This window comes from Callithrix jacchus, chromosome X (genome assembly GCF_049354715.1).
Source record: "Callithrix jacchus isolate 240 chromosome X, calJac240_pri, whole genome shotgun sequence".
NCBI classification, from domain to species: domain Eukaryota; kingdom Metazoa; phylum Chordata; class Mammalia; order Primates; family Cebidae; genus Callithrix; species Callithrix jacchus.
Genome location: NC_133524.1, coordinates 48,391,293 through 48,405,032, shown reverse-complemented (window position 1 = coordinate 48,405,032; position 13,740 = coordinate 48,391,293). Strand labels below are relative to the sequence as shown.

At 41.3% G+C, this 13,740-nt stretch overlaps 1 protein-coding gene across 15 annotated transcripts in view; it reads left to right on the top strand.

The window, feature by feature from the left end:
• Positions 1-11,679, top strand: part of ZNF41 (zinc finger protein 41) — a 43,799-nt gene extending 32,120 nt beyond the window's left edge. For 9 of the 15 annotated variants that reach the window (XM_017968601.4, XM_054250885.2, XM_054250875.2 and 6 more), the window contains 3 exons: positions 584-726; positions 995-1,090; positions 7,336-11,679. In XM_017968601.4, the coding sequence (XP_017824090.2) occupies positions 584-726; positions 995-1,090; positions 7,336-9,407 (2,311 nt within the window). In that variant the 3' untranslated portion in view covers positions 9,408-11,679. The remainder of the gene's footprint in view (positions 1-583; positions 727-994; positions 1,091-7,335) is intronic. The other 6 variants (XM_008989205.5, XM_078363148.1, XM_008989204.6 and 3 more) reach the window with 1 other exon arrangement.
• Positions 11,680-13,740: the final 2,061 nt, after the last annotated feature.

The window sequence follows — 13,740 nt, the reverse complement described above, 5'->3', positions numbered from 1 at the left end:
TCCACCTCAGCCTCCCAAAGTACTGGGATTACAGGAATGAGCCAGCACATCCAGTCCTATGCATCTTGAATACTGTTTGAAATCACACAATTACAATCGTGTCTTTTCCTGCATATAAATGGCAGTCCATTCTCTATTAGAAAAAAAGACTTGTTCCTTAATCTGATGCTAGTATATCTCTACTGGATTTTCCTCATAGCCACTTTCTCAATATACCACACAGATTCCTTTTCTTTATATGGAACTACTTGGAGTTCCCAGAACCCACCATGTATTTTTCTATTTTCCTTTCTCCACAGTTTTGCTCATGCTTCTCCCTTCTAGATAACTCTCGTCCCACTGTCTCTAAGAAAAGTCCATACTTTTCTTCCAAATTCCTAAAGCTTCCTTGATGTCTTCTTCTGTTGGTTATCTAAGTCTTTAAGTTATATTTTAAATAAATTTTTTTTCCTCTCACAAAATGCAATATAAAACTAGGTACTTAGTGAAAACCCTACATGATACCTTATGGTAAAAAGCATTAAAAACAACTTGCTATCTACCTTCTTCCATCCCCCGGTGCTGACCATGCTGCCTTGAACAGGATTGTGTCATTACAGATTTCAGTGTCATTTGAGGATGTGACTGTGGACTTCAGCAAGGAGGAGTGGCAGCACTTGGACCCTGCTCAGAGACGCCTGTACTGGGATGTGACACTAGAGAACTACAGCCACCTGCTCTCAGTGGGTAAGCACAGCCGCCCCATGCATCTGCGAGGGGCCCCAGTGAGTGAGGGTATTTCCATTCTCGGCTGCTGAGTGCTGCCCGACATCTAAACTATGTGAAGGTGTCATCCTGGATTTGTCTGGGATTCAGTTCCTTTTTACCTCTGTGATCGTTACTCTGTTCCCAGTGAAATATGTTTACTTTTCTGAACAGCAAAGGAAATTTGTCACTGAAAGACCTCTGAAACCCAGTCAGCTGGACCCAATCCTGTATCATGTCCTGTTAACAGGGTACCACATTCCCAAGTCAGAGGCGACCTTCAAGTTGGAACAAGGAGAGGGGCCATGGACACTGGAGGGGGAAGCCCCACATCAGAGCTGTTCAGGTGAGTGAGCATGACCCAGGCAGATGGGGACATGGAAGTCAGTCTCACTTTTCCTAGGAGAATCTGATGCCTTTGAAACACTCTGAAGACAACCCGTCTTGAAAGTTCTAAACTTTTGGAGTCAATTAGAGATAGTCGACAGTAGCCCTCAGATACCTAAATACCATTTCCATGTATGACCCTTGCCATGTTATTGTCTTCTTTGTTTGGCCTTTTGGCAAGAGAGCTGTCTCTAGTCTCTGTACTCTGGATCACATACCACCCTGTCTTATCTAGGAACTTTTGGTTCTTCCTACTCTGCCCCTGCCCCCCATCTTAGTCTTTTCTTGTACATCCAGGTGTTTTAAAATTTTTATTGCCCAGGCTGGAGTGCAGTGTCATGATCTGGGCTCAATGCAACCTCCACCTCCCAGGTTCAAGTGATCCTCCACCTCAACCTCCCAAGTAGTGGGGACTACAAGCATATGCCACTATGCCTAGCTAATTTTTGTATTTTTAGTAGAGACGGGATTTCACCATGTTGGCCAGGCTGGTCTCGAACTCCTGGGTCAACTGATCTGCCTGACTCGGCCTCCCAGAGTGCTGGGATTACAGGTCTTTTCTTTTATTCCAATTCTCCATAACCATTGTTTATGCTTCCTCCCATGGGCAACTGGACTAATGTGTTTAAACCTTGAATTTGTGTGATATTCTCTTAAAGCCCAAAGTATTGGTTTATGAGTATGTGTTTTTAGTATATATAAAACATACTGTACTATGCTTCTCAGTTCTGTTCCTTTTTATTCACTCATTCCTATGATCTCTCCATATTTTAGTGTGTTCAACTGGCTTCGTTCTTCAAATTGCTGCATAGTATTTCACAATGTCCCCAGCACCACATCATACTTAACCACTCACCTAGTCATGGACGCTGAGCATTGTGTCCAAGTCCCATCTAATACAAACAGTTCTGCAATCAACTTCTATATAAATGTTTCCTTACAGGGTATGAGAATTTCTCAGGGATGTGTAGAGAAGAGAGTTCGCCTAATCATGGAGTATCTCATCCAGAATTGGACTGAGTACCACCATATTATTATCAGATTAGCTGCACTGTACAAGGGTTCCTGCTTTTCCATTGTTTCTGCTAACAATTAGTAGTACCAGAGTTCCTCATTTTTTGGTCAACAGTGAGTGTAAAGGTGTATCTCATTTTTTTTGACCTCATGATACAACAGTAAGGTACCTCATTTTTAATTTGAGCATTTCATGATTTACCTGATATCTCTTTGAGCTTCCCTCCTATGAATTACTTTGTTCATGTTTCCCTGATTTTAATTGTGCCTCCTCAATTGTCTGTTTCTTACTGATCTGCATCTCATTTATTATTTGCCCTTTTCTCAGCCTTCTCGTCCTCATTTTCCCCATAAGCGAGGTTCTCCTAGGGACCTTTTCTCCTGTTCAGTTTTTTTTTTTTTTTTGAGAAAGAGTCTTGCTCTGCCACCCAGGCCGGAGTATGGTGGAGAGATCTCGGCTCACTGCAGCCTACAGTGATTCTCCTGCTTCAGCCTCCTGAGTAGCTGAGATTACAGATGTGCACCACCATGCCTGCTAATTCTTGTATATTTAGTAGAGACGGGGTTTCACCATGTTGGTCAGACTGGTCTCAATCTCCTGACCTCAAGTGATCTGCCTGCTTCAGCCTCCCAAAGTGCTGGGATTATAGGTGTGACCCACTGCACCCAGCCAGCTCCATATTTTCTTCTGCCAGAATTATAATTATTCTATTACTGATTTGATTTGCTGATTTCTTTCTTTTTACTAGTTCATATTAAATGCTGATCACAGATGTCTTTACGTAAAACATTCTATTTCTCTTGAAATAGAGAATTTTGAAACAAATCTACAATTGTTCTCCATTACCTAGTATTTGACAATTAAACTCTTCTTTCAAGGAGACAAACAACATGGTCACATATTTCCAGTTCAAGTCATATCTGTTTATTTTCCATAACCTCTGCTCAATTCCATTTTTAATGTTTTCTTGATGTTGACCATATCTGATTGTCCTCCCTGAATCTGTTTGTTCTGTGTTCTGTCTATTCAAATGAGATATTTTCTACCTTGTGATCAGTTCTCACCTGTCTCACAAAATAGCTCTTAATTATTCCAGCCTATATGGCTGTTTCCTTTTTCTCATCCTCCACCCCACAAGAATTCTGAAAAAAATCACAGACTGAGGCTTTTGCTTCTGTGCTTTCAGAAAGTCTCCAGAAATAAGTCTCTTTCAGGCTGAGTGTGGTAGCTCATGCTTGTAAACCCAGAACTTTGGGAGGCTGAGGCAGGAGGATCACTTGAGGCCAGGAGTTCAAGACCAGCCAGGGCAACCCGGCAAGATACCATCTCTATTTCAAAAAAATAAATTTAAGAAAAAAGAGCCTATTTATTTTTATTTCAAAATCTATTAATTTGATAAATAAGGATTGAATGTATTTATCATGTACAACATGATGTTTTGAAATATGTATATATGAAAACTCTTAAATTATAACTCAGGGTCTTACCGAGGGAAAAACCCAGACTAATTTGAACAGAGAATGGTTAACATAAAGATTCTTTGCAGCTGAGTGCGGTGGTTCACACCTGTAATCCCAGCACTTTGGGAGGCCAAGTCAGGTGGATCACCTGAGGTCAAGACTTCAAGACCAGCCTGGCCAACATGGTCAAACCCCATCTCTACTAAAAATACAAAAATTAGCTGGGTGTAGTGGCCCACGTCTGTAATCCCAGCTGCTCAGGTGGCTGAAGCAGGAGAATCGCTTGAACCCGGGAGGTGGAGGTTACAGTGAGCCATGGGACTAGAATAATGAGGGATTTGCTAGTAAAAAAGGAAACTCTGAAGAATAAAGGAATAGCAGACAGAAAGCACTAGGGTTGTGAGCAAGCACCCAAGGAAGAGGCTCCCTACTTCCCGGGGATGAGATTCAGACCTTGTAGGGAGGGCACAACCATGGCTCGAGGCAGGTGGAATACTTGCTATGGTGCTGTGCCAGTGGAACTTGCTGGAAACCTGCCCTCTAGGATTCTAGAGAAAGCTGTTCATGCGGAGGTGACTCACTGGAGCTATTCCACTGCAAATCGTCTGAGAGTAAACCTGGGGGTGTTGGGTGCTGCTGACTGTACAGCACTGTGGGAACCTGCAGGAACTGGGTGCTTGGGAAGCCATATGAGCTGCACGAGCTGAGCTCTAGAGAAGACCGCAAGACCTGGGCACTGGGGACACTACATGTGCATCAGGAGCCAGATGTTGGCAAAGATGCCCACACTAAATGAGCCTGGTTCTAGACAGGCTGCACCTGCTGGATGAGCCTGCTGAGTGAGCCCCCTAGAACCATGAAGCAAATCTCCCTCCTCCTGCAGTGTGTCTCTAGCATCTTACACTGACAAAGTTTGATATCATGCTAGCTGGCAGAAGAAAAAAAAATATTTAAAGAGATCGAGATCCACTTTTTAAGTTTTTGATTTTTAGGTACATAAGTATATATATTTATGGGGTACGCAGGATATTTGGGGGGTTTTGTTTTTGTTTTTGAGACAAGAGTCTCACTCTGTCATCTAGGCTGGAGTGCAGTGACATGATCTTAGCTCACTGCAACCTCCGCCTCCCGGGTTCAAGCAATTCTCCTGCTTCAGCCTCCCAAGTAGATGGGACTACAGGTACATGCCACCACGCCTGGCTAATTTTTGTATTTTTAGTAGAGACGTGGTTTTGCCATATTGACCAGGCTGGTCTTGAACTCCTGACCTCAGGTGATCCACCCACCTCCGCCTCCCAAAGTGCTGGGATTATAGGCACATGCTACCACAGCCAGCTAATTTTTGTATCTTTAGTAGAGACAGGGTTTTGCCATGTCTCAAACTCCTGGCCTCAAGTGATGAGGTTGAGTTTGGCCTCCCAAAGTGCTGAGATTATAGGCATGAGCCACTGCACCCAGCCTGCATGGGATATTTTGATACAGGCATACGATGTGTAATAATCACATCAGGGCAAATGGGGGCCAGATCCGTTTTTGTTGAGCAGGCAAGGAAGGGCAATTTTGGAACTGAGAGGCAAAACATTGATAACCAGCACACTTATTCTTCAGTTTTCTGAAGTGGAGCATGTAGAAAATATTTAGTAAACAAATTTATTGAATTTGGGGATATAGTCAGAGGAGATTTTGTTCTCTTTCAGATGGAATTTTCAAGTGTCTGCTCAGAAGAATTCAAAAGAACATATATTATATTTGGAGTGGGAAGATGACTACATGAAATGTTAACACTCTCACCTTTTATGTATTTGTCCTTTCTGTTATAAAACTGTGCCAAACGGAGTATCAATATGAGTGATACAGTGTCTGCTTTACAAATTCCTAGCAAACATAAGCTCCCTAGAGGTATACCAAAATGAGAGCTAACATTTAGAAAGACAATACATTTTGGATATGTACAGAAGAACAAAACAAGAAGCTAAATATGGATGTATGTCTTCCCCTACATGATAATTCTGAGGTGAATGGGTCCAGTTCAACAAGTCAGCTCTAATCCTGACAGGTCATTCAGGGACCATGTTGTAAGTCTCTCCTCTGGCATCTCCTGGGGCATTGTTGTCACCTGCCTGGTTAATGATGGATCACTGTGGAGTCCAGTGGGAATAGGGAAGAGGAAATAGAGGAGATTTGCCCACTGTCTTAAGGCTGGCCTGCAAGTGACACATATCACTTCTGCTCATATTCCACTGGTGAGAACACAACGAGGCCAGTGAGTGTAAGGCCCAGTTACATTCTATTCCTGTGAAAAAAGGGGAGAATAGATGTCAGGGGAGTACCTACAGATTCTGCTACAGATAGCTTTTCCTTTCCTCTTTTACACTTCTTGTTATAAGCATGTATTCCTGGAACCAAAAGAAAGTTGCTTCTGGGGCTGCCACGGTGGTTCATGCCTGCAATCCTAGCACTTTGAGAGACCAAGATGGGCAGATCACTTGAGGTCAGGAGTTCAAGACCAGCCTGGCCATGATGGTGAACCCCCATCTCTACTAAAAATACAAAAATTAGCTGGGTGTGATGGTGTATGCCTGTAATCTCAGCTACTCAGGAGGCTGAAGCAGGAGAATCGCTTGAACCTAGGAGGTGGAGGTTGCCCTGAACTGAGATTGCACCACTGCACTCCAGCCTGGGCTACAGAGCGAATCTATATTTAAAAAAAAAAAACTTGTAACTGGTTATAGCGTTGGAGTACAGATACCTATTTGCTGTTTGTCTATGTCAGGATGGTGTGTTGCAACTAGTTTGTCTATAGATATAAAGGAAGTGGGGCCAGGTGCGGTGGCTCACACTTGTAATCCTGGCACTTTAGGAGGCTGAGGCAGGTGGATCACAAGGTCAGGAGATCAAGACCATCCTGGCCAACATGGTGAAACCCCATCTCTACTAAAATACAGAAAATTAGCCAGGTGTGGTGGTGCATGCCTGTAGCCCCACCTACTCAGGAGGCTGAAGCAGGGGAATTGCTTGAACCCCAGGAGGCGGAGGTTGCAGTGAGCTGAGATTGCACCACTGCACTCCAGCCTGGTGATAGAGCGAGATTCCATCTCAAAAAAAAAAAAAAGGAATTGGTGTTTGAGGCATATACATTTAATGTTTAAATGAACATTAAATTTGAAGGGCTCCACTCATAATGGTATAGAGGGAAAAGCCAGAAGCAGAGAGATTAGTAAAGTGGTAGAGCTGATGTGATTCAGAACATACATTCTGAAATATTTCTTCCATGCCAGCCTTCCCCCTCACAGGCTGCATTTTATTCTTCTTACTCTACTCACAATCCAGGCATCTTAAACAGTGGAGCCAGACTCCAAGGGTTCAAATCCCATCTCTCCCACTTATTTAGCTCTTGGATATTCAGCAAGTTGCATGACTTCTCTGTGCCTCTGTTTTCTCAATTGTCGAACAATTGATAATCATAGCTACCTCGTAGGGTTTAGTGAGGATTAAATGAGCTGTTATGTGTCAAGCACTTGTAACAGTTCCTGTGTATCCTAAATGATATATAGTTGTTTTACATTTATTAAGTGTTCTATAAGAATGTTGTGTTGCTACATTATTGGTACTATATTGTCCTATGGGCTCTTTCATTTCTCTGTGTTCATCCTGTCTGAACTACATGTCCCCTCTAGCTTCTGCTAATTGTTCTTTGTGTTGTTTTCATGTCTTTCTTTTTCTTTTTAGGTGAGGCTATTGGGAAAATGCAACAACAGGGAATTCCTGGAGAAATTTTCTTCCACTGTGAGAGATTTGGTCTCCTTGAGAGATTTGATCAACCCATAGGAGAAGCTTCATTGTGTTCCATTTTAGAAGAACTGTGGCAAGATAATGACCAGCTAGAGCAACGCCAGGCAAACCAGAATAATCTTTTAAGTCATGTGAAAGTATTGATTAAGGAGAGGGGCTATGAACGTAAAAACACTGAAAAACTAATTCAAGCAACTAGCAAACTTGTTCCTTCAATTAAAAGACTCCATAACTGTGACATAATTGGGAAGAGCTTGAAGTATACTTTAGACTCACATAATCATAGTACAAACAATGTAACAATGAACCTTGGCAAGATTTTTGGAAATAGTATCAATTTCACCCATAGCCCTTCCTCTACTAAGAATGAGAATGCTAAGACAGGAGCAAATTCCTGTGAACATAATCACTATGAAAAACATCTCAGCCACAAGCAAGCTCTCACCCACCATCAGAAAATTCATCCTGGGGAGAAGCTGTATGTGTGTACTGAATATGTAAATGGCTTCACTCAGAAGTCACATCTGTTTGAGCATCAGAAAATTCATGCTGGAGAAAAGGCCCATGAATGTGACAAAAGCAACAGAGTTTTCCCCCAGAAACCCCAGACTGACATACATCCGAGTGTTTATACAGGAGAAAAACCCAATCTGTGTACTCAATGTGGGAAAGTCTTTACCCTCAAATCAAACCTCATGACACATCAAAAAATTCATACTGGGCAGAAACCCTACAAATGCAGTGAATGTGGAAAAGCCTTTTTCCAGAGATCAGACCTCTTTAGACATCTGAGAATTCACACAGGAGAAAAACCTTATGAATGCAGTGAATGTGGAAAAGGCTTCTCCCAGAACTCAGACCTCAGTATACATCAGAAAACTCATACTGGAGAGAAACACTATGAATGCAATGAATGTGGGAAGGCATTCACAAGAAAATCAGCACTCAGGATGCATCAGAGAATCCACACAGGAGAGAAACCTTATGTATGCACTGACTGTGGGAAGGCCTTCATCCAGAAATCACATTTCAACACACATCAGAGAATTCATACTGGAGAAAAGCCGTATGAGTGCAGTGACTGTGGGAAATCCTTCACTAAGAAGTCACAACTCCATGTACATCAACGAATTCACACTGGAGAGAAACCCTATATATGTACAGAATGTGGAAAGGTCTTCACTCACAGGACAAATCTCACCACACATCAGAAAACTCATACTGGAGAGAAACCCTATATGTGTGCTGAATGTGGGAAGGCTTTTACGGACCAATCAAATCTCATTAAACACCAGAAAACTCACACTGGAGAGAAACCCTATAAGTGCAATGGCTGTGGAAAAGCCTTCATATGGAAGTCACGCCTCAAAATACATCAGAAATCTCATATTGGAGAGAGACACTATGAATGCAAGGAGTGCGGGAAAGCCTTTATCCAGAAATCAACACTAAGTGTGCATCAAAGAATCCATACAGGAGAGAAACCCTACGTTTGTCCTGAATGCGGGAAGGCCTTTATCCAGAAATCACACTTCATTGTGCATCATAGAATCCACACTGGAGAGAAGCCTTATGAATGCAGCGACTGTGGGAAATGCTTCACTAAGAAGTCACAACTCCGTGTGCATCAGAAAATCCACACAGGTGAGAAGCCCAATATATGTGCTGAATGTGGAAAGGCCTTCACTGACCGGTCAAATCTGATAACGCACCAGAAAATCCACACGAGGGAGAAACCCTATAAATGTGGTGACTGTGGAAAAACCTTCACGTGGAAGTCACGCCTCAATATACATCAGAAGTCTCATACTGGAGAAAGACACTATGAATGTAGTAAATGTGGGAAAGCTTTTATCCAGAAAGCCACACTAAGTATGCATCAGATCATTCATACAGGAAAGAAACCTTATGCTTGTACAGAATGTCAGAAGGCCTTTACTGACAGATCAAATCTCATTAAACACCAGAAAATGCATAGTGGAGAAAAACTCTATAAAGCCAGTGACTGAGAAAGTCTTCACCTGGAAATCACAACTTGGTATGCACTAGGTATCTAATAGTAGGGAGGAAGAAGTGCTGATGCTGCAATTGTTGTGCAGGGGAAATAGATATGAGAGACTGAGGCTTGAGTGAACTGAAGGCAAACAGAGCCAAGTATCCTTCCGTCCACTGGAAAGACAAGTTTCTGCATCACCACAGTGTATATGCGGTTCTATGCAGAGGAAGAGCATTTGAGGAATAGTCATATCTGGTTACATTGTTCATACAAGGACTCTTGAGCTCCTATAAACAGTAGAATTAAGACCTGAGGAGATGACTTGTCATCTCTTATGTTTCACTTTTTGGATAAAGAACTTTTTAAATTCAGTACCAATTAGTTCAGCATATTCTGGGACATAAAAGTACTCACTACTGGGAAAAAAACTTTTTCAAATGTCTAGGCTGGAGAGGAGAGTTTTCATTGTCCAAACACTAGTAGGGCACTGACATCAAGGCAGAAAACCTCCTTGGGAATGCGGATAATCTGCTTTGTCATCATTGGCACTTAAGACACAGAAAAGATTCCCATGAAGAACTGTTTTTTTCTCTTTCCTTTGGGAAGTCCTCATGGTATATATATTTTTTAAGTGCAACAGAATTTTTAAATTTAAAGGTATAACTTTATGAATTGGGAAACTAGGCCTAGCTCTAGCCTGTGTTACAGGAATATAGTCATTGAATGATACAGACATATAAAGGTAGTGGTTGTCTCCTTATTAATTCCCTGCTGGGACAGCAAGTGAGTCATACCCTATAAGAGGTATGCATGCCTTCTAACCTGTGTCCCCAAAGCTGTCTTTCGTAAAAGCTGCAGGTCATAGATTCCTTACCCCCCAGTAACTGACACTACAACAATGGAACTGATCCACAGCACTCTATAGATGTTCAAGCTCATCCACCAACACCCCTGCTTTCCTTGGGTTTCCTGTCTGAAAAAGAATGGTTGAAAAACTGGGTTTCACTTCCTAATATTTTGTTTTTCTTCCTATTTGGTCAAGATATATTCCTTTCCTACATGCACATTAAGGGTAGTTTTGTGTAGATTGCTATGGGATAAAGTCATATTGCATTGCAATTAGTTATTCTAAGACATAATTACAGCTTATCATAGTTGAATAACTGGAAGACTTCTCAAGAAAAAGCACTGCTCTTTTTTAATACTGATATATAGACACTTTCTCATTTTCCCTTAAACATTTTTTACAATACTCATAAAAAGGAACACTCTTCCTAGCATGCAACTGTATTTTTATTTTATTTTGAAATATTTTTATTAAACTATAATGTATACAGAAAATGCATGTATCATAAACATACAGCTCAATGCATTCTCAAAAACTGAACATACTCAGATCAAGAAACAGAACGACCAGCACCCCAGAAGCCTTCCCCACTTTCCCTTCCAGGCAAGCCCCAAGTGTATACACTATCCTGGCTTCTCACAGCATAGATTCATTTAGCCTGTTTTGTATTTTACGTAAATCGAGCCAAACAGTTATGTATCATATAATTGAGTGATATACTCTTTAGCATCTGTCTTCTCTCATTCACATTATGTATGTGAGAGTCATCCGTATGTTGTATATAGTTGTAGATAATTCATTCTCATTGTCATGCTGTATCCCATTCTGTAAATATGCTGCAATATAATTTATCCATTCTACTGTTTGTAGACATGTGGGTTGTTTGCAGCTTGGGCTATTAGGAATTATGTTGCTGTGTATTGCTGAACATATGTATTTCTGGTAGGTATGTACCTAGGAGTTGAATTTCCAGGCCATAGTGTATCCGTATGCTCAGCTATATGTTATAAAACCAGTTTTCAAGTGGTTGTACCAATATACACTCCCACCAACACAGTATGTGAGTTCTAGTGCTCCACATACTTGCCAACATTTGGTATTTTCCATCTTTTTTATTATAGCCATTAATGGTGGGCAAATAGTGATATGTCAATTTTAGTTTTTGTTTTTATTTTCTTGTCCTTCGAACCATTGTAGTATCTCCCCAGGATAGATGAGTGATAGCTGAGACATGAGACCCAGGCCTGTTCCTCACATGACTACACCATTTTACATTCTCACTATCAATGTATGAGGGTTCCAGTTTCTCCACATCCTTAGAACTCTTATTATTATCAGTCTTTTTTATTATGCCTATCCTAGTACATGTGAAGTAATATTGTGATATTAATTTACATCGCCCTAATAATATTGATCATCTTTTGTTGAGAATCTTTCATTAAGTGTCTGTTCAAATATTTTACCCATTATCAATTGGGTTATTTGTTTTCTTATTGTTGAGCACTGAGAGTTTAAAAAATATATTCTGGGCCAGTGCGGCAGCTCATGCCTGTAATCTCAGCAATTTGGGAGGGTGGATCACGAGGTCAGGAGATCGAGACCATCCTGGCCAACATGTTAAACCCCGTCTCTGTTAAAATTACAAAAGTTAGCTGGGCATGGTAACACACGCCTGTAGTCCCAGCTACTTGGGAGGCTGAGGCAGGAGAATTGCTTGAACCAGGGAGGCAGAGGTTGCAGTGAGTCGAGATCACACCACTGCACTCTAGCCTGGTGACAGAGAGAGACTCTGTCTCAAAAAATACACACATATATATATATATGGTATAGCTTTACTGTCAGTCCATTATCCTTGCAAAGGTTTTCTCCCAGTCTCTGGATTATCCTTTCAGTCTCTTAACAGCGTCTTTTGAAGAACAGAACTGCTTATTTTGATGAAGTCCAATCTTTCCATTTGTTCACTTCTAGGTTGTCCTTTGAGTGCTGTATCTAAGAAATCCTTGCCTAACCAAAAATTACAATGATTTTTTCCCGTGTTTTCTTCTAAAGGTTTTGCAGTTTTAGGTTTTACATCTAGGTCTAGCATCCATTTTGAGTTGTATGGTGTAAAATATGGATCCAAGTTCTTTTTTTTTTTTTGGCTTATGGATATCCAAATATTTCTACACCATTTGTTTACATACTACCCTTTCTCAATATTTTGACTTTTGTCAAAATATCATATGGCTCCTTGAGGCCAAGAGTTCAAGACCAGCCTGGGCAACATGGCAAGACCTTGTCTCTAAAAAAAATTGTTTTACATTAGCCAGGTGTGGTGGTGCATGCCTGTAGTCCCAGTTACTCAGAAGACTGGGTTGGGAGGATTGCTTGAGCCCAGGAGCTAGAGTCTGTGTTGAGCTATGATCACACCACTGCACTCCAGCCTGGGTGACAGAGTGAGACCCTGTCTCTAAAAAACAAAAACAAAAAAATTACTTGTCTAGAGGTGGAGCTTCTGGAATGGTAGGGTGAGGAGCTCATCAAAACCCTTCCCCCAAAAGCAACTATAAAACTTTTTTTTAAATGGTCAAAAATGACCATTTTAGAACACTGGCAATTCACCAAAAGCATGTATCAATTTGAAAAGTGTTTATTGATGGAAAAACTACCAAACCTTGATAAGAATAGTGGGGTCTATGGAATTTAGACCTGGAGCTGCTCCCATCCGCAGCTCTGTGGGCATGGTAACCATGAGGAATGGAAGCTTCACTGTAAATGGAGGGAGCTGACCTGACTCTCAGCTCCAGAGAAAAGCTCCATGCCTAGGGGTATTGTCAAAAACAACAGCAATGTTTGTAGCAAGTAATTGGGGAAGGCCAACCTCACGGCTGCCTAAGGCCACAACATTGTTAGGGTGAGCAGCAGATCAGACAAAAAAATTAAGGGGATATGGAAAATAAGAGCAATAGTGGGAATTGATAAGCTCACACATATGCATGAGGATGTGGAAGGCTGTGTGCATGACCACAAAATATCAGATCCCATGATGAATGTGAGACCTTATACAAGCTGAAATGAATGCCAGTGCAGACTTATAAGCAGCCTGGACTTAATATGTGTACTCAAACCCACACATTTACCCCCTTAGTGAAAGCCATACTGGTTTGCAGTGTATAACCACAACTTCTGAGCATTGTCTAAAAATAAGCTATGCAGACCCACAGGCGACCCTAAGGAAGCCAGGCATAAAAATGGAAAGAATTCTTTAAAAACTTAGCAGAAACATCAGTAGCTGCACACTGAGGGATGAAAAACCCTACAGAATTAGTCCCCACAAGTCCCTAAAGAAAAAACAACAGCAACAATAACTGTGGAGGATGGGATCATAATCCAAAATTACTAAACGATATTATCTACAGTGTCAACTTTTTAACAATTATGAGACGTGCAAAACAAACAAACTGTACACACACAGGAAATTCTGGTCCATACACAGGAAAAAAATACCAGTCACTAGAAA